Source organism: Pollicipes pollicipes, unplaced genomic scaffold (assembly GCF_011947565.3).
Source record: "Pollicipes pollicipes isolate AB1234 unplaced genomic scaffold, Ppol_2.1 Scaffold_4881;HRSCAF=5763_pilon_pilon_pilon, whole genome shotgun sequence".
NCBI lineage: Eukaryota > Metazoa > Arthropoda > Thecostraca > Pollicipedomorpha > Pollicipedidae > Pollicipes > Pollicipes pollicipes.
In genome coordinates, this window is record NW_023596576.1 from 24,518,177 (window position 1) to 24,536,564 (window position 18,388).

Genomic DNA, 18,388 nt, shown 5'->3' on the forward strand with positions numbered 1-18,388 from the left:
TAGGTCCCTACATTAAAATACCCAATGTGCAGGGCCCCTAAACAATCCAGTGTGCCCGAGCAAGATCACAGATGGGCCCCTACAAGTGTGTAGGGCTCTCCGTTCAAATAGAAAGCACCCAAGACCCAATTTGGTGTGCTTCGAACAACCAATGTGCCCGCGGAGATTAACAGATGGACCCCCGACAAGAGTGAAGGGCCCTTACCAAGTGGCAGAGAACTGGAAGGCCCCTAGACCAATGTGGAGGGTACATGAGCATATCGTGAGTGTGTCGATAAGTTAACCGAGACTGACATAAAAGGCGCCCGAGCAACCGAGAATACTCTGGCAGGTTAACATAGGAGGCCCTGCAGCTATAGCGTGCGCTTCGCGGGTCCTTTACCCTTGTTTGCGACTGTTCTTGGTCGACGGCAAGTCCAAAGACGCCCAAGTTGCTGCGTTTTGTGTTAAAAAAAACTGCACCTGTGTCGGCCGGCTATGGGCCATCGGAGCCCATGGGCCTCTTCGGGCCCAAAGCGTGGGGGGGGGGGGCATGGCCCCGTGGCCTCCCCCGTCTGGATTTGCCCCTGAAGGCACCCCTTAAGAGCCAAAAGGGCCAAGAGGGCCTTAGGGCGTCGATGGCGCTCTTCTATGGCGGTCATGGGAGGCGGCACGCATTTTGGTTGTGGGGGACGGGGCCGGGGTTAGCCATGAAGGACTTAGGTCATCCCCATATTCTGGAGCTTTTCAGTTTAAACTCACAAAGCAATGCGTGTCTTATGGCGCTAGGTTTGTGAGGTTTATTGCATCGTTTATCCGCTCAGCTGTAACGATCTGTATCTTGTGGTGAGAGCAATCATGACGTTGTTATGAAGGTAGTACGAGACGCCACTACGCAGACGGATCAAAGAAGATGGCCTTTGAGTTATGGTCATCTTGTACCCACGTTTTTGTAGTATTCCAGCAAAAAACATCGGGGGGACCAAGCCAAAATGGGGGGGGGGGGGGGGGGGGGGCAACAGCAAAGTCGTTTTGTCCAGCACTACCCATTCCAAGTTTGATAATGCGGCGCAATGCCAACGTGGCGCGCTAGTTGATTTTGCCGATTTGCGCTTTGTTTATTTTTATGGTTGTGTGGGACGCGGGCGGGGGTTCGTCGCGGGTTGCGCTGGCGTTTTCTGGTGAGATTCCGTGGGATTGCCTGCATGCGTTATTGAGTTTTGTTTGGCGTTTGCCTTTGAACAACCAGATATAAGTAGTCATAGATCCATGGGTCCAGGTTTTGCGTTGAGTGTCGCAGGCAGTTACGGGATATAGTGCTAAAGCTCCAGGTGGATGGGCAGGTAAATGTGGCATGTATTCTTGCCCTAATTTGCGATCTTTGGTCTTCTGTAGATTTTCCTTGGTATGAATGTGCAGGTCCCCCCCCCAATACAAGATAACAGATGCTTAAAGAGGCATGGGAAATGCCAGCAGCACTTGCGGTTTGATGTGGCGTACATATGTATCAGTAATCTTGTCTTCCAAGAGTCCAACCACTGCACAGGATGCTTATGTGACATTGGTGCGCTAAAAATCACAACCAGTGAAAAAAATAATTTTTGAAATTGTGCTGCTTGTGTGGTCTAGCTCTAGATGACAGACAGTGATCTGCTGGCTCACCACAGTCACCAGCCCAAGCTGTCAGGAGAGATGAAACCTGGCAGCAGCAATGGGCAGCTAGCATGTTTGTGCTTTGTTAAGGTGTTGGTGGGTGCACATGTTTAGTTACCTGCTCTGGATAACATAATTCCCATTCTGTTTAGTTATGTCTGGATATCATGAGCAGGAATGACAGATTTGAACAACTGACAATCACATTTACATTGACCTCGATTGCTGCTTTGCTAATGGCAAGATTTGAATGCCATTATGTCATTGAAAGTCTGCACATTTTCTTGGGTGTGAAGTTCAGATGTTAGGAAGGTTTAGGTCTAATTAAGGGCAGAGCTGTAAACCACACCAAATGATCTTCAAGGTGTCCATTTCAGTTCAAAACCCACATAAATGTGGAATGCTCTTTAGCAGGCTTTCCACCTCACCAGTTGTATACTGTACCCAATAAAATCACACCAAGGTGTCAACAACACACAAAGTGGTGGTAAAATAGTGAGGGTCCCTGATGCAGGTGCCTACCTTGAAATGGCCCTGGCAGCCAGTGATAAAGTCTGAATTATTGCTATTAGGGTGTCAACTAGGGGTGCTGGTAGTGTAGTGGCTAACACATCTGTGTTAACCACTGCGCGTCTGGGAAACCAGAAGGTACCGGGGTTTGATTCCCCGCAGTGCCTGCCCTTCCTGCCAGGGTGAGAGGCAGGCAACGCCATATGGCCTCAGCAGCTCTGTGCGTTGTAAAGCCTCAATCATATGTGCAGGGTGTCAACTAAAGCCTGGCTCATCTATGTAACAATGTCTAAAAACAAGCAGGTCATGTCCAAAGTTTGAAAATGGGTAGCAGATATTTTTTCCTGAGATGGAGTCATTGGTTTTAATATATTTGTCTCCAGGAGCCACACATATTGACCAGGTGAAAAAGTGTATGGTAATTATTTTTAGCAAATTAAGAATAATTAGGTTCAGTAGATCTGAGTTCATAAGCTTTTCAAAGGGCAGAAATGAGAAACTGAAGGAATCTGTGAAAAAATAAGCCTCAGCTGTTCTAGGTCTCAGTTTTCCAAGAGCAAAATGCATGAACTGCTCACTTGGGCAGTTTTGTCTCTGCCATAGCCCTCAGTACGTGTTAAAGCATGTATCTGTGAAATTATGCATTTTTTGTCCTTGGAAATTGTGTAAGAATTTGAAAATGAAATTGTTAATTGTGGCATGTTTGTTCCTTTTCCTCATATGGATGTGCTGCAGTCTGTCTTAGATGAAGCCTTTTGGAAGTGTTTTTAGATGAAGGTGTGTGTTGATCATCGTATGCTGGATGATATTGAGGAATGGAGGCAGTTGCCCTTCTACAGTTTTGCATATTTTTTGTTCAAACTCTTTCAATGGGATAGAAGGTTCAATTCCTGGGATAGGAGGCCATGCTAGGCATTGCCTAGTGGGCAAACTCTTACCCCCAGGACCCCACCACCATTGTGATCTTGCAGGTCAAGGGCAGAATTTCATAGTGCAAGCTCATGGCACAGTGATAGCATGATCTGTTCTGAGCTCTGGCTTGACTTGACTTTTGGCATGGGTGCTGCCACCATCTGCAGGCCATTCCAGTCAATGCAAATGACGAGTCCTCAAAGCGACTGGAACCTGTGCTGCCAGGGGTGGATGGATGGAGGAAGGCAAGATGCTTAACCAACAACTAGGGGATGACAGACATTTCTAGCAGTCATTATCATTTCCTCAGAACCATCCAGTCGCTTTCCAAACCTTCAATCAATTTAGCGTGCTAAAGTGAGTTTATCTTAAATAATAATAAGTGAAATATCCTACTCTTCATACAGGTTCTGAAGACAGTTTGCCCCCATTTTTAGAATGGAAGGCCATCAGTTTTCACACGACTTTCCCGTTCTTGTGGTCCACATTATCACATCACATTGTGGTCATGATATTACTCCCTGGTTCTGCGTTGTTTCCACTGATGTACTGGCTGTGACATTTAACCTGGTGATGAAGCCTCAGATCAATTTCCAATAAAGAACCTAAACCGAGTATCGGTGTGGGCGTACTGTGGGTCTTTGTGCCATGGCCATCTACCATCAATGGCCATCTCCTGGACAATTATGAAATCGCTAGTTACGCATGTTTGATGTTTGACGGCGTCATTATATCATGGTTGAAATTGATGTTCAGAAAAGAGGGAGCTGAAGCTGAGAACCGTGTTGAACGCCAAGTCGACGCTCGTAACACTGCGTGCCATCGGATCTTCGCGACGCACTCAGTCGCTGAGGCTGTTTGGCGTCGCCTGCCTCTCGCCCGGCAGGAAGGGCGGGCACCGCGAGCAATCAGACGCCTTATGCCTTACCTCTGGCATCCCAGACGTGTAACTTAACCACTACACTACCGGTGCCCCTGCTGGTGTATACCGATGGGCGTATCGGCAGTGCGCTTTTCGTCAAGCCGCACCGCGTTACTTGGTAATCCAGCTTTTCAATGTCTGTCAATCCATCTGTCATCAAACTACTAGTAATTTTGTGCAATATGCGTATGATCCATATGACGCAGAAATTGCGATGACGTTTCAGGACAGCAAGCAGCACAATGTCGTATCCGCTGCATATTCAGGAGCATCCGATTCCAGGCCGACGCTATGCGAGATGTGGGCCGTGGGTGCCTATGAGGTGAGCAAGGTCTTGGTCACGTATCAAAACGCTGGTCGAGCGTTATTCAGGCTCGAAGGGAATGAGCCTGAGCAGTGGTCGGAAATGAACAGCCGCGAATGGGTATAACCCGTACCTGTAGGCACCAAACAGGGTAAATTATAGAATGTGAAATTGTATAGCAAGCCCAAATAAAGACTCAATGTTAAGGTATGGTTCTTTTTAGTTAAAAGTGCAAAAATTTGCACCACGGGACGTCGGTTGGTACTACGAGAATGTAGGATACATACAATGCATTTAGAATGATCATAATTCTGCATAGACTCTCCACCAATCTGCTTTGAGCCTTGCTGGCATATCTTACCATCCTGAATCCCCCTCCACTTGTGTTTGTTTTTGTTCGCCGACAACTTGACCTGGGGTTGTCGTTGGGTTTGGCCGGGGTGAGGTCACGTGTCACTTATATTGCAGGACAAAGTGGCCAAAATGCGGATGAGAGAAGACAACTATTACAAGGTGTGGAATTGATGTGGTCCAGTACTATGACACAATGATATTAAGACCAAATCGCATAGCAAATGGGCTTCGAACGAGTTCTTCGTCACAAGGTGCGTATCAGCGCCGGTGCCGGAGAAGTTTGAAGCGATGCACCGGCAATGGGATTAGATGCCTGATGATGTGTTTGGGCATTGGTTAGATGCTCTGCTGCTATGATAGGAGATCTGTTGTCATGCCATCCCAATGCAGACTGACATAAGCGCATGTTTTGGCTGCTGACATGATCGTCGTCACTGGGAAAGCATCTCAACGAGACCCGTTGCGTCAGTATGTTGCATTTGCAGCTGATGCGGTGGATGCTCGATGCCCGTTCTGTTGTGCAGCTATCAGAACTACTGTCAGCAGGAGCTGGCCAGGCAGGCCGACTCCAACCTGGAGGCGCGCCGGCAGAAGCTGAAGACCAAAGCTGCAGCAGGAGGACGACGTGTATAAGGTGGCCGCCCGCCCCAGCGTGCTGCAGGGCACGCCTCGTGGGGCCCAGTCGTACAGGGCTCGTCTCGCCACTCAGCGTCCTGGCCGGGCTGGGCGGCGCTTGGCGGCCATGTGGTTGATCGAACCCAGCCTGACCAGCCAGGCGTCGAGCGGGCACACAGTGGAGTGCGCGCACCAATTGCGGCCTGTGCGGAGCGCGGTGCTTGACGGCCCGTGCGCGCACCAATGGCGGCCTTGTGCGGAGCGTGGTGCGGTGACGGCCGTGGCGCGCACCAATGGCGGCCTTGTGCGGAGCGCGGTGCGGTGACGGCCTGTGCGCGTCCGTGCGCGGCGCATGCGCTGCGGCGACCGTCCCCGTACGGGCCATCTTGCTGGCTCTCCGTGTTTGGCGAATTCACCTCTGATGTGTACGTGTGCGTGCGCGTGTGCTTGTGTGCGTGCTTGTGTGCGTGCGTGGTGCGTGCGTGCGTGCGTGCGTGCGTGCGTGCGTGCGTGCGTGCGTGCGTGCGTGCGGCGTGTGTGTGTGTGTGTGTGTGCGCGCGTACGTGCGCTCGTGTGCGATCCATGCTTGCTCGCGCGGCGCTAGCCCGCGCTGCCATCACTGGCAGTCTGCGTGCTGTGCCGATGTGTCCTGTCCTTTGTCCTTTCCCATGTCCTGTCCTGTGTGCTGTCCTGTGTCTTGTTCTGTTCGGTGGCCTGCTGGTTGTCGTTGCCTGCGCTGCGTGTCCGCGTTGCCGGCCGGCCGCTGGGTGTGCGCGGTCACTGCCGGTTGCACTCTTGCCACTCCTGCGCGCCGCCTGGCTTTGTAGACGGTCCGTCCTGGGTTTGCGCGGCAGCTGGAGCTGTCGCAGCTGCCGCCGCACTGTCGGCTTGCGCGCCTGCCGCTCGGAGATGGACGAGTACCGGCAGCGGCAGCAGCGCGTGGAGGCGAATGCGCGCCCAGCTTGAGCAGGTGCAGCGTGAACAGGAGCAGAAGCGGCTGGAGCAGGCCCGTCAGCGGCTGCAGCAGCACTGGCGAGTCAACAACGCCGTCCTGCGCCAGGTAGGCGCGCCGGCGCTGCCCGCCCACCTCGGGAGCGGAGCCTGCTGCCCCCGGATCTTCTCACTCACTAATGGGAGCCGAATAACGATGCTCCTACAGCGTTTCGCAGATGGGGCGGGGAAAGGACTGGGGGCTTTGGTATAGGCGGGAGGAAACGTTGATGAGACAGGGATTCTGGGAAGGTTTTGCTCTCGTTTCCTCCCTCCCGGTTTATTACGTCAAATCTTCATATTTGAATCATATTGTTAAATGCATGGTTGCAGGTAAAATGCAGGTAAAAATGCATTCATCAGCCCATATGTATATAGATATGTTTACGTATGTCAAGGTTCCGGTGAGCATTGCTGAAGTCATTGTTGGGAAGCATACCGATAGATAAGATCTGAGGGACCACGATGTGATGCGGAAGACCTCGGTTGAGTACTGTTCCTATGTCCCACCAGGTTGAGTCAGAACGCTTAACTGAAGGTGCCAAGCTAATGTGGGAGCAGCAGATCAGGGAGAAGCTAGAGAGGGAGCGGCTTCAGAAGGAGAAGGATGAGGAGGAGGAGGCCCGAGCGTCGGAGGCGCCTGGAGGAGGACAAGCGCCGGTTGAAGGAGGAGGAGGCGGCCCGGGAACGGAGTTTGCACGACGCCCAGGAGTTCCTCAAGAAACAGATGGACGAAATAAGGCAGGCCCACGGTCTCGTGACATTTCGTATGAAATGTGCCAGCCCCGGATTATTCACGCCTTGTTGAAATCCTATAGAACGTCCTCTGTGTAAGTGCTTGACTCATGAAAAGGTAGATAGTTGTATTCATTGAAAGGCTGTCATTGGATGGGGTCGGTGTCCATTGCCGTGCGCCGGCCACTGGGCTCAATCGACGCAGTCTGTGCCGAGGGGAGGGGGTCTGATTGCCTAACGTACCCCTCTCCCGGGCAGGCAGCGGGAGAAGGCGGAGGCAGAGCTGCGGGACCAGGAGCGCGAGCTGCTGGACCGGCAGCGGCAGATCGAGGCGGCCATCGAGCGGCGACAGGAGGTGGAGCGTCGCCGACAGTGTCGACAGCTGAGGTAGGGCGGTCTGACAGTGTCGCCAACTGAGGTGGGACGGTTCGACAGTGTCACCAGCTGAGGTGGAACGGACCTACAGTGTCGCTATCTTAGGTGGGATGCCTTGCCTGTGTTGCCGGAAGACTACCAGTGGGAGCAAGCTGTGACACGGCGCGGCACCGCTCCGTCATAAGCGAGCACCTCTCTGACATCGGTGTCAGGCCGGTGGCCCCAGCCGAGCTGATGTCCACTGACCGGGCCTGGCGTGCCGTGCCGGCTGCTGCCGACCGTCCGTGACGGCCGGCGCCCGCCGCTCAGTCTGTTCCAGGCGCAGCAGTGTAACGCCAAGCTGCGTCAGCGCTCGGCCCAGGTGGAGGACGCGCTGCGGGACGAGCGAGACTTCCTCGACTCGCTCATGGCCTCAGTTGAGGCGGGCTCGCGGCAGCCCCCAAGCGCGGAGGTGGCCCTTGCGAATACGCTCGGGCGGCAATTGTAGTCGGTGACGTTTCAGGTGACCTGCTGTGTGGTCTGCTGTCCCCAGTTTACGTCCTCTGTAGAGCGGACCCGTTCAGTGTTCCGTGCCTGCCTGCCAGCTTGGCAGCGCGTCTACAGCTCACCATGTGCAGCTGTAGACGGCGTGTACAGTCTGCTCACACTGTCCACGTGACGGCGTCAGGGGACCGAGACCGTCTGAAGCTGGCCGAGGGCGGCCGAGCGGGGCCGAGGCGCACCAGCTGCGGCAGGTGCTGCAGCAGCAGCTCGACCTGGGAGCAGGCCAGGCGCCGCCAAATGGAGAGGTGCTGTTCAAGTGAGTCACCCTCCCTGTCCGGAGTCGGGGATTGACTCCGGCGAGTGGCGTGGCAGTGGGGGTGCCGGTAGTGTAGTGGTTAACACGTCTGCGTTAACCACTGCGTGTTTTGGGAAACCAGAGGTACGGGTTTGATTCCCCGCGGTGCCTGCCCTTCCTGCCAGGGTGAGAGCAGGCGACGCCATATAGCATCAGCAGCTGAGCGCGTTGTAAAGCCCCAATGACACACACGAATGGTGTGGCGGCGTCACGGATGATAACACCCTCGCGATCTAGACATTTGCCTGGGACCAGCGACATTATTGACGGTGCGGGGGTTCCTCTGGCTTAAAACTACACTGTCAGTTTTCCTTTCCCCCAGGTTAACTGATCTGTACCGATCTAGATGTGCCATGACCCTGCGTGAAGATGGTGTCCGTGTTTGCCTGTAATGTCCTCCGTATATGTAGGTGATGGAGCGGAGTTTGGTTTAGGGCCGGGCGGTCGGGGACCTGCCCCCCAGAAGCAGTGAGGGACGAAACAGTCGGGTGTGTGTTGTGTCGACTGCGTGACCCCATGTCTCCAGTGAGGAGGCTGAGCAGAGCCACGTGGCCGGCCTCCTCGCCTTACAACTGCCTACGACGCTCCCGCAGTGTAGGTATGTGACGCGGCGCCGTCTCCCCGCGGCCCTCTCTTACCACCCACCTTCCCCTCCACCCTCCCCCCCACAGTGAGGATGGCGGAGCAGGTGTGGCTGGCGACGCGAGGCCGAGTGGGCGCGTCGAGGAGGCGGCGCGCCGGCCGTCTGTGGCCGACGGTTGTGGCCACCTGGCGGCAGCCAAGATGGAGGCGCTCGCCTGGAACAGTGTCGCGCGCAACAGCGGCGCGAGGCCGAGCTTCGCGAGACGGGCCGCCGCGCAGGCCGAGCAACAGGGTCGCTTCGTGCATCAGACGGAGGAACTACGGCCGCCAGCGCCAGGCCGAGCTGGCGCGACAGCATTGGGTCGACAGGTTGCGCCCCTCGCGCTTGACCTGGGTGGTCTGGTGGGGGCTGGGCGGTGCGTCACGACAGGGACCCCTTGGACGCTCTCTTGGTTGCACCCTGGATGATGGATGCCGTTTGGGGCATGTTTGTCAATGTTGACAAGGCGCCTGGATGCAAGCGCACAACGCTGCCGGTCACCAATCTTGCTTGATGCGACGAGTTTCTGTCGGTCTGGTGAACAAAGTTGTCGACGAGTTTATATCGGTCGGTGAACAGTGTCGACGAGTTTCTATCGGTCTAGTGAACAAAGCGTCGACGAGTTTCCATCGGTCCGGTCAACAGTGTCGACGATTTCTATCGGTCTGGCGAACAAAGTGTCCATGAGTTTCTGCGGGTCTGGTGAACAAGTGTTGACTAGTTTCCATCGGTCTGATGAACAAAGTGCCGACGGTGTTGACACTGAGGTCTGACCGCGGGCAGATTGAAGAAAAGACGCGACGTCGGGACGAGCAGCTGAGGGAGGAGCAGGCCGATCCTGCAGGAGCAGCAGCAGCACGACCAGCAGGAGGTCTGCCGGCTGCGGGAGGAGCTGGACCGCATTGCAGTTCGAGTCCAGGTCCTTTAATCAGGTAACCGTCGGTATCTCGGCTCTGGGCGTAGCCGGACAGCAACCCGGTGTTCATAGCTCGTCAGAAATGACCGGGTTGCCGGCCGGTATCCTCTGTTGGTAAGGCTAGGCTGTTGGCGGTCTGTCGCATTTCCAGCAATGCGCAATGATTCCGAACATCTACCAGTGAGTGGTGACGGAGGGGGCCCGATGGTGCTTCCAGACGTCGTTGTGTAATTTGGTCATGTTTAAGGTCGTGGGCTGACCGGAGGGGGCGCCTCTGTTGCAGTATCGCGACCACCGGCCCACCCGTAAGCTGGCCTGGTGAGACGTCCTCCGCTGTTCGGACCGCCGGCGACCTGTGGAGCGGCCTGTGGGCCCGGCCGCCGACCTGTGGGAGCGGACCGGTGTCCCGGCCCGCCGATCTTGTGGAGCGGTCCGGTGGTCCCGGCCGCCGACCTGTGGAGGCGGACCGGTGGACCCACCGCCGCGTGCGCCGCCGCTCACACCCAATCGTTACGGGATCTGGTGCCTTCTTGTGAACGCTCGTAGACCGCCAGAAACGCTGTGTTGGAACGTATCTCACTGCCGTTTGCCTCGGACGCTCCGTCCGCCGTGTGGGTGTGGTCGGTTACGGCGGGAGTGAAGTGGATTAGTGTGGTGTGTGTTTGCGTGATATTTACGCCTGTGCCGACGACTGAGTGTGAGCAATGCTCAAGAGGGCGTCACGTGGGTAGGTGTTTGTTGCGTGGCCTTTCGCCACGTCCATGGCGCGGCCTGGTCGCTCGATATCCAACAAAGCCGGTCGCGGTCGGTGATGCTCCAAAGAAAAAATCCCGAGGAACGTGGGCTTGCGAAATAAACGGTTCTACATATTTTTTCTCTGGAGTCACGTATGCGCGCCGAGAGACTGCATGGCATGAAGTAAAGCAGACCACGCCAGGACCTGGGGGCGAGCTGCAGATGGCCGCCGTGTCCCCCCCTCGTCGAACTCTGCATCGCCGACCGCACGACACAGGACGACTGGTGCCCACGCTAACCTAACAGAGTGGGGTGTCTCATCCGCTGGTCCAGTCACGACTCCGCAAACAGCACGCTATCAATATCCCATGTATTACCTTTGTTATGGACGTAACACAGTTAATATGTAAAATACCAGATGCCGCCGTGAACCAGCTCCGCATATGGCACGGGGTTAGTCCATAGTTCAGTAACGCGCCGCTCCCGGTTGGCACGCGGGCGGCCACCGAGGACGGGCGTAATCACATTTGTACTGGTGCAATATCTACAGCAACCGACCCCGCACGAACGCGCACATTATTGTCGGGAGGTACTTTGTACTCGGCGCCTGGCGCACGTGGCTCCGTGCGGCACGCGAGCGGAGGGGCGCCACCGCAACGTGCGCATCGGAAGGCAAGACGAGCGCACAACGGGGCTTAACTAATATCACAACCTGCTCGGCGCGCAGGCAGACGACGGCGCACCTTAACTGAGGGGTTAACCTAGCTATCGCTGGCGGACACGGCCGGGCCGCCGTCCGCGCCGACCGCTCGGCGGGCGCACGGCTCGCTGCCGCGCGCCCCGCTGACCGCCCGCGGAGCTGCCTCCGCGGGGCTCCTCTACCGCTCAGCACCCACACAACCCGCACGACCGAGGCAACACACCACAACGCTCCTCCTAAGGCCACTTGACGCACGGCCAACGACCGCGCCAACAGAAACGTCGCCCGCTGGCGTCCGGAGGCTGCCCGGCGGCGAGGGGACGGGTTACAGGGTTATACGGCGCCGCGCGCGCGGCGCGGCAACGGTTAATGCTCCTAAAACCCGGCGGCGCGCACGGCCGACGGGCCGCTCCGGCCGCTGCCCCGGCCTCTCCTCAGTCGAGGGCGCGCGGCCGCCGGTCCGTCAGCCGGACGCCACGCTCACCAGCTGCGACCGCTCAAGTCCCCGATCCGGCTTCCGTCGAGTTTGGCCGCGAGAGCGGCGGGCCGGCGGCGGTGGTCGCAGAGCGCGCGCCACAGTCGCAGCTCCACACGCCGCCCCTGGAACGGACGATAACACGGCGGTCGCAACACAACAGCCGGTGACACGAGGCCAATATCGATCAACACAGATAGTCAGCTCCCCGCCGCCGGCAACAGCCCGTGCCGGGTAGAGTCGGCAGGGCCATGTAGCGCATCGCAAGAGTATGACAAGTACGGGAGTAGAGATAAGAAACTGCCTCGCGACAGGCAGCCCAGCTCCTTAACCTTGTGAAAAGGCGACGCACACGTTGGGGAGCAAGGCGTTGAAAGCAAACAGATACAATACTTTCCACTTCTCACCACCGGCTCCGCCCCGTAGTGTTCATCTTATTCTAGCCGCTATGATAACCCTACAGTCTGCCCCAAATCTAGTGCTTCGGGCGACACCGCGTCTTACGGTCCAGGTGCACATAGAGTCACGTGCTCCAGGTGCGGCATTTTCCGCATCAACACCGGATGAACTTATCAACTCGCTCGCCTCAGATGGCTTTCTCACCACTTGCGTCAGCCATCACAGGGGCGCCACTTCTGCAACAGTGGGGCCGCTCTCAGCGTGGCCCCGCCGCCGGCTGCTCCCTCCCCGCCGCTCCCACCCTGTCCCGCCATCTTTCCGCTCTCGCCACTCACCTCAGGTGAAGACCGCGAAGGTCTTCTCGCGTCATCATGGCCAGTACATCCTCCAGGCGGAAGCCCTCGTTCACGAACTGCCGACAGACAGGCACGCGGCCCGTCAGAGCGAGTCGCCGCGGCTCACGGCGATCGTACGGTCAGGTGGCGCCCGGGAGGCCGAGATCCATCCCCAAAGCCCCGCGGCCCTATGCATGAGCTGGCTGGAACCTCATGCAGCGTTATAACGCCACCTTAGAAAGTCGGTAAGCGACAGACGATACCACCGAAACGGTAACCAGCCCGCACTGGGGAGTGGGTCAGCACAGCACGCCTCCGAAAAACCAAACGCCACGACACCGACCCGACCCGCGAAACATAACTCCCGGCCACCTCCTCGGCACCGGCGGAGATCTATGAGCAGCGTCGTGGAGGTATACCACCGCAGATCAGTACAGTGTGCGGGCCAACGCTCTGGCCGGCGGCGCTCACCCGCGAGACGGTGAGTGGTCGGCGCCGTGCTCCACCAGCCAGTCCACCAGACAGCCGTCCGGGTCGGCCGACGGCTGCACCTGAATCTGAGGCGCCGCCGCCAGCTGGCCGCCGCCGCTGGGCGGCAGCAGCGGCGAGCCGGCCGCGATGCCCGAGTCGGCCACAGACAACCTGCGAGCTGTACCTGCAGGCGGCGGCGGTACACGACGGTCAGACTTCGGGAGGGGTCGAGGACGGTACGCACCATAGAAGTACAGACACCTGCGACCTGTACTTGGATGCGGCGGCACCGGACGGTCAAACGCCGGGAAGGTACGGGGGGGGGGGGCACGCGGTACGGGAGGAGTACCGACACCCCCGAAATGTGCCCGATTGCGGAGGCGCCGGCAACCGGCTGCACGCCAAGAGGAGACGATAACATGTGCGGGGGGACGAGACAAGGGCACCAACACTGGTGCGGCGGAGGTCCCACGTTCTCTGAGCTTCTGACGATCGACTCTGCGTATCGGAATACACTCATCTGAGTCCTGAACAGCGCCGCGCCCCAGTCCCAGCACCACAGTGACACTGAGGCCTCAGCACAGCACGCCAGCGCTGACACGTTTGCCAGCCGCCCCGCCAGTGGTCCACATGTGGTCAGCTGACCCCCGGGCTCCCCGGCGCCGCCACTCACTCGGTGTCCTGGCGCTGACGGGCGGCCGGCTGGCTAGCCGACAGGCTGCTGAGCACCTGGATCTGGAGCGACCTCTCCGACAGCGTCCAGCGCAGCAGCTCTCTGTACTCGCGCTGCGACTCCAGCAGCTCGCTCAGCAGGCTGCCGGCCGAGGGCGGGGCGTCAGCGGCCGAGGGCTGGGCGTCAGCGGCCGGGAGCGGGGCATCAGCGGCCAGGAGCGGGGCATCAGTGGCCGGGAGAGGGGTGTCAGCGGCCGGAGGCGGAGCGTCAGTGGTCAGGAGCGGGGCATCAGCGGCCGGGAGCGGAGGGGGCGTTATCAGTCGAGAGGAGGAGGGACTGTCAGCGACCAGGAGCGGGGCGTCAGCGACCGGAAGCGGAGGGGGGCGCTATCAGTCGAGAGGAGGAGGGAGTGTCAGCAGCCGTCTGCGCTGCGCCGCACTGTGGGATCGGACGGGGCGTTTGCGGCCGAGAGCGGCCCGCTGCCGCCGCCGTCATGATCGGCGGCAGCGAGCTTGAGAGGGTCGTTGTGGGAGTCGCACTGGCGTTGGAAGGCTGTTACGACAAGCGGACAGCACGCGCTCTACCACACATCCGACAGCAAAAGGGCAGGCGTGGGATGAACGAGGCCTGGGCACAAGACCCCACCCGCCTGCCACTCACATATTTCAACAAGACTTGGCCGACACCCCTCTTGATTAGCCCGAACAGCGGCACGCACTTCCGAAAGCTCAGGTCAGACCCAGACACCGCTCTCGCTGAGCCCACCAACGCACCTACGCCGCGCATTACACATCCCAGAGCAGAGACATTGCAGCGCGGTACGTCGTCGCCATCAGCCTGCCACGACTAACCACCTCTGGGCGCACCCTCGGTCAGCTGCCCCATGGCTCGACCCGACCGCGTTCAGCGCCCGCTCACCGTTTGTTCTCGCTGCGCAGCCGGTGCAGGTCGGCCAGCGTCTGCGGCGTGTACTCGTCGTGGCGGACCGAGTTGATGGTCGACACACCGCTAGTGCTGCCTTCCTCGACCGCGCCGGCGCCGCCGGCGGCCGCGGCGGCCGCGCCCTCTGCCGGCGAGCCGGCCGCGTCCGGCGCGGCCAGACCACCGGGGCCGGCGGCGGCCGCCGCCGCGTCCGGCGCCCCACCACCGACTCCTGGTCAGCCGCCCAGCAGGTTGGCGCCCAGCTCTGTGGCGGCAGCACGGTCACGCGTCAGAGGCGGCGCTCGCGGCGGGGACAGTGGCGGCGGCAGGGACGGTGGCAGCGTCAGAGGCGGCACTCGCGGCGGGGACAGTGGCGGCGGCAGGGACGGTGGCAGCGTCAGAGGCGCACTCGCGGCGGGACATTGGCGGCGGCAGGGACGGTGGCAGCGTCAGAGGCGGCGCTCGCAGCGGGGGCAGTGGCGGTGCAGCGGTAGGGACGATGGCGGCGGCAGGGACGGTGGCGGCGGCAGCAACGGTGGCAGCGACAGGGACGATGGCAACAGCAGGGACGTTGGTAGCCCCAGACCCGCCTGGCAGCGCGGCGGTCGGAGAGAGCGGCGAGCTCGTGATCAGATCCGACCGCAACGCGAAGGATTCCACATCAAATGGCACCAGATGGGTGCACATAGCGTGAGATGACTGACGTAGGGGACCTCATCAAGGCAGCAGTGTTTGTCGATGAGGTTACTATTATTTTTTTTTTTTTAAATTCGCACAAGTCTTCATATTCACAAACATCAGTCCCATGACGGTATTGAGTTTGTGTTGTAGATTCATTGATGGCATGAAAGGAACGTTCACTCAGGCGGTGAGAGTTATGCATTTTTATCATATTAGCACAAGACAATGCACTTCCTTGCTTTCTTGAGTTTCTCCGTCCGGGCGTTATGCAGACTGCAGCGTCAAATTTTCCCGCAGTACGCCATTCTGCAGACTGCAACAAAGACTGGCAGAAGGCTAGTAAGCGTTGGGTTCGCGGATGAGACGCAGCCCAGCCGGCCAAACTCGCGATGTGACGGTCGGCGTCGCTGGTCGCAGATTCCGCCGGTCCTGACCAGTCCCCCCCCCCCCTGACACGCTGTGGTGCTCTGCCGGCCGGGCTCGCTGGCCACTCCCGGCTGCGGTGCCGGCGGCCGGGAGCCAGCGGCGGGGCTCACCTGGCGACAGGATCAGGATGGCCATCTGGATGGCGCTGCGCACCAGACTGTCCAGCGCGAACATCCAATGGGGCTTGATGTTGTGCGACCGGAGGGCCGTGTTCACCTGCCGGCGAAACAGCGCCGCCGCGTCAGGACACGGGATCACAAGCAGGGGCGGCGCCGGCCGGCGGCGGCGAGGCACGGCGACACAGACGCGGACGGCACGGGCCAGCAGGGGGACGTGGTGACCTGCGGGGTCCCCATGGCCCGCACAGCGTCCAGGCCAGGGACGCCCGGCGGCGGGACACGCAACTGTGGCCTCCGGGCGGGCGGACCCGAACAATCGGGTTGACACCCGCCTTAGCAGCTGGGAGTGTCACTCGGCGACAGCCTCTGATGGCTCCGGGACTACTCCAGCTGTGATAACTGTGACGTGGGTCGTGGGGTGCAATGACTGCAAATTACTCGGCGCTCAGTGGTGGTCCTTCTCATCGGAACACAGGCACCACACTCTATCGTTTTGAGCGCAATCGAAGCAACTGGCCAGGGAGAGGACGAAGCGAGGGCGTGGTATCAGTCTGTACTTCTCCGAAAACATCATTGTTGGAGGTTTCACGTCTGACCTAGATTTCCCACCAAACGAATCTGTCACCTTAATAAACCACATTAATACACAGACCTGGCAAATCAAAGCACAAACATCGCACATATCTGTCACACTGGCGCACGCCAGTCCAACCCAACTACACCGCTGTCGTTGCTTTAGAATAGTTTTTTTTCCGTAAGCCGCTCGGCGCAAGCAATTGAGTTTGAACACAACCAACAATAAGCGGCCGAGGCGGCGCGGCCGAACGCGTCGGTAGCAGGGGCAATGGATCAGATCGCGCTAATTACCGCCTCCTGGAAGAGGTAGAGCGCGCGGTGGATCTGGTCCATGGCGCGGCCGTCGAACTCCAGCTCCTCGCGCAGCGTATTGATGGCCGCCTCCAGGGCAGCGCGGTTCTGTTCGGGGATAAAGTCGCGCAGTCCCTGCAGCAGCAGGGTCAGCTGTTCCTGGAACAAGAGGGAGGCACGCGGTCGGAGGCCGTTCGGCGCAGGCAGGCAGGGTGGACGCGGGACTGAGACGTTCGTCGGGACACAGACGCTGGGTGCAGCGACAGCGCCGAGTCAGACCGCTGCACAGAAGCCGGGCTTGCCGTACCATGTTCAGCAGGATGGGTCCTATGCCCGGCTCGTTACGGAGCGCCGGCAGCCAGACGTCCAGGATCTTCTGCTGGTCCTGGGACAGCACCTTGTGCAGCGTCATGCGCCGGTGCGAGTCCTTCTTCAGCAGGTAGAAGCCGTCCTCCTGCCACAGGTATCGACATCAGCTGGGCGTGACGACGATAGCAGGTCAGTGACCCGCCATCCATGACAGCGCCGGCGGCATCGACCGTGCGATACATGGCCGCCGAGCGACACTCCCGCGGCACTACAATGGCGGTAAAGCACCGCCACAGAGCCCGGCTCGCGGCACTACAATGGCGGTAAAGCACCGCCACGGAGCCCGGCCAAATCGCACACAGATCACAACACGGAAACCCGATAACACTGCACTTCCTGTCGATGGGTTTCCAGCACGGCGGAGGGGACCCCCCGCGACCGAGGGGGTGTACGCGTGTGCGGCGTCAGCCGGGCCGAGGCTCCGCCGCGCGGGGTCATACCAGCTCGCGCGGCGAGTCGACGTCCGGGCTCATGAAGCCGATCGACGAGTTGCGCCGCATCATCACCGTGTCGTCGAACTCGGCGCTGCTGCAACACGGCGGCGGGCCGCGTCAGAAGGCGGCGCCGCACACAAGACGCCATGCGATGCGAGATAGGTACCACCGCAGCAGCACGGAAGGGAGGGGGGGGGGGGGGGGGGCGGGCGCCAGTGCTGATATCTGGACGCGATACGCCGTAAAGCGGACGGAGCAGCTCGATATGGAGAGGGTCGGAATGCGCCGGCCCGATAAAAGACCAGCTGTCAAACAGCACGTGACGAACGGATTAAATTCTCCGTTTGTTTTTACCATGATGTGATTAGGAAACATCGCACGAAGTCGCTCAAGATTCAATCCAAAACTCAGCTCGGTTTTCAAAAACCTGTACCAGCCAACCACCTAGGGGAGGGGGGACCTGTACCAGCGAACCAACGCTTCCACCCATGCTACATCAAGAACAGAGCAGAGCCCCTTCCCAAGTGGAATGCCACCGGCTACAGCCAACCGGACCCACTCGCGCTACGAGAGCACTAACACCGCAGCCCTGACACGACCAGTGTCGCCCAGCCCACAGAGCCATGACTGAAGGTGACAGGGCCGAGGCTCGAGAGGACCACATGCAGCAGACATGTCCCGCGGTCCCGCGTGCCAGCCGAGCGCCCCGACCCTGTGCCTACCTGGAGAAGGAGAGCGTCGAGCACGAGGCGGGAGAGCCCACAAGCATGGCAGCCGTTGCCCGACGGCCTGGCCCCGTACGAAGCGCTAGAAGAGGAAACAGGCCGGTCGGAGGGTGGCGTCGTACACTACAGCGTTAGTCGCGTCTCGACAGTTAGTGCCATGCCGGACAGGGACGCGGGCCGACGGGCCGGCCCGGCAGCACCCGCCAAGCCAGTCCCAGCGCGCCGTGCCAGGCATCGGCGTCACGCGGCGCACCGGCGCTACGTGCTGTCGCGCCGCGGCGCAGTGGAACGTCAGGCGCGGCGATCCAGGATGCGAGAGTCGAGATGCCCAGT

The 18,388-nt window shown here is 59.3% G+C and overlaps 2 protein-coding genes across 2 annotated transcripts in view; one reads left to right on the top strand and one right to left on the bottom strand.

Annotated features, from left to right (window-relative positions):
- The first annotated feature begins 6,846 nt into the window (after window positions 1-6,846).
- Window positions 6,847-8,152, top strand: LOC119100153 (MAP7 domain-containing protein 1-like). Its single transcript, XM_037223263.1, has 4 exons — window positions 6,847-6,980; window positions 7,233-7,361; window positions 7,659-7,800; window positions 8,084-8,152. Exons 1-4 carry the CDS (start codon window positions 6,847-6,849, stop codon window positions 8,150-8,152), a joined length of 474 nt encoding a protein of 157 aa, XP_037079158.1.
- A 4,213-nt stretch (window positions 8,153-12,365) lies between these two features.
- The window catches only part of LOC119100154 (mitogen-activated protein kinase kinase kinase nsy-1-like), a 30,994-nt gene continuing 24,971 nt past the window's right edge, over window positions 12,366-18,388 (bottom strand). The window contains 10 exon segments of the mRNA XM_037223264.1: window positions 12,366-12,446; window positions 12,841-12,869; window positions 13,085-13,113; window positions 13,514-13,654; window positions 14,432-14,648; window positions 14,679-14,699; window positions 15,652-15,757; window positions 16,528-16,686; window positions 16,835-16,981; window positions 17,337-17,424. Coding sequence (XP_037079159.1) covers window positions 12,366-12,446; window positions 12,841-12,869; window positions 13,085-13,113; window positions 13,514-13,654; window positions 14,432-14,648; window positions 14,679-14,699; window positions 15,652-15,757; window positions 16,528-16,686; window positions 16,835-16,981; window positions 17,337-17,424 — 1,018 coding nt within the window.

What these genes read in the sequence shown, in the direction of transcription:
- LOC119100153 (XM_037223263.1), top strand. Translation starts at nt 6,847, where the DNA reads ATGAGGAGGAGGAGGCCCGAGCGTCGGAGGCGCCTGGAGGAGGACAAG. An exon ending in AAACAGATGGACGAAATAAG is followed by an intron (nt 6,981 to 7,232) that starts GCAGGCCCACGG and finishes TCTCCCGGGCAG; the next exon opens with GCAGCGGGAGAAGGCGGAGG. An exon ending in GGCAGCCCCCAAGCGCGGAG is followed by an intron (nt 7,801 to 8,083) that starts GTGGCCCTTGCG and finishes CAGCTGCGGCAG; the next exon opens with GTGCTGCAGCAGCAGCTCGA.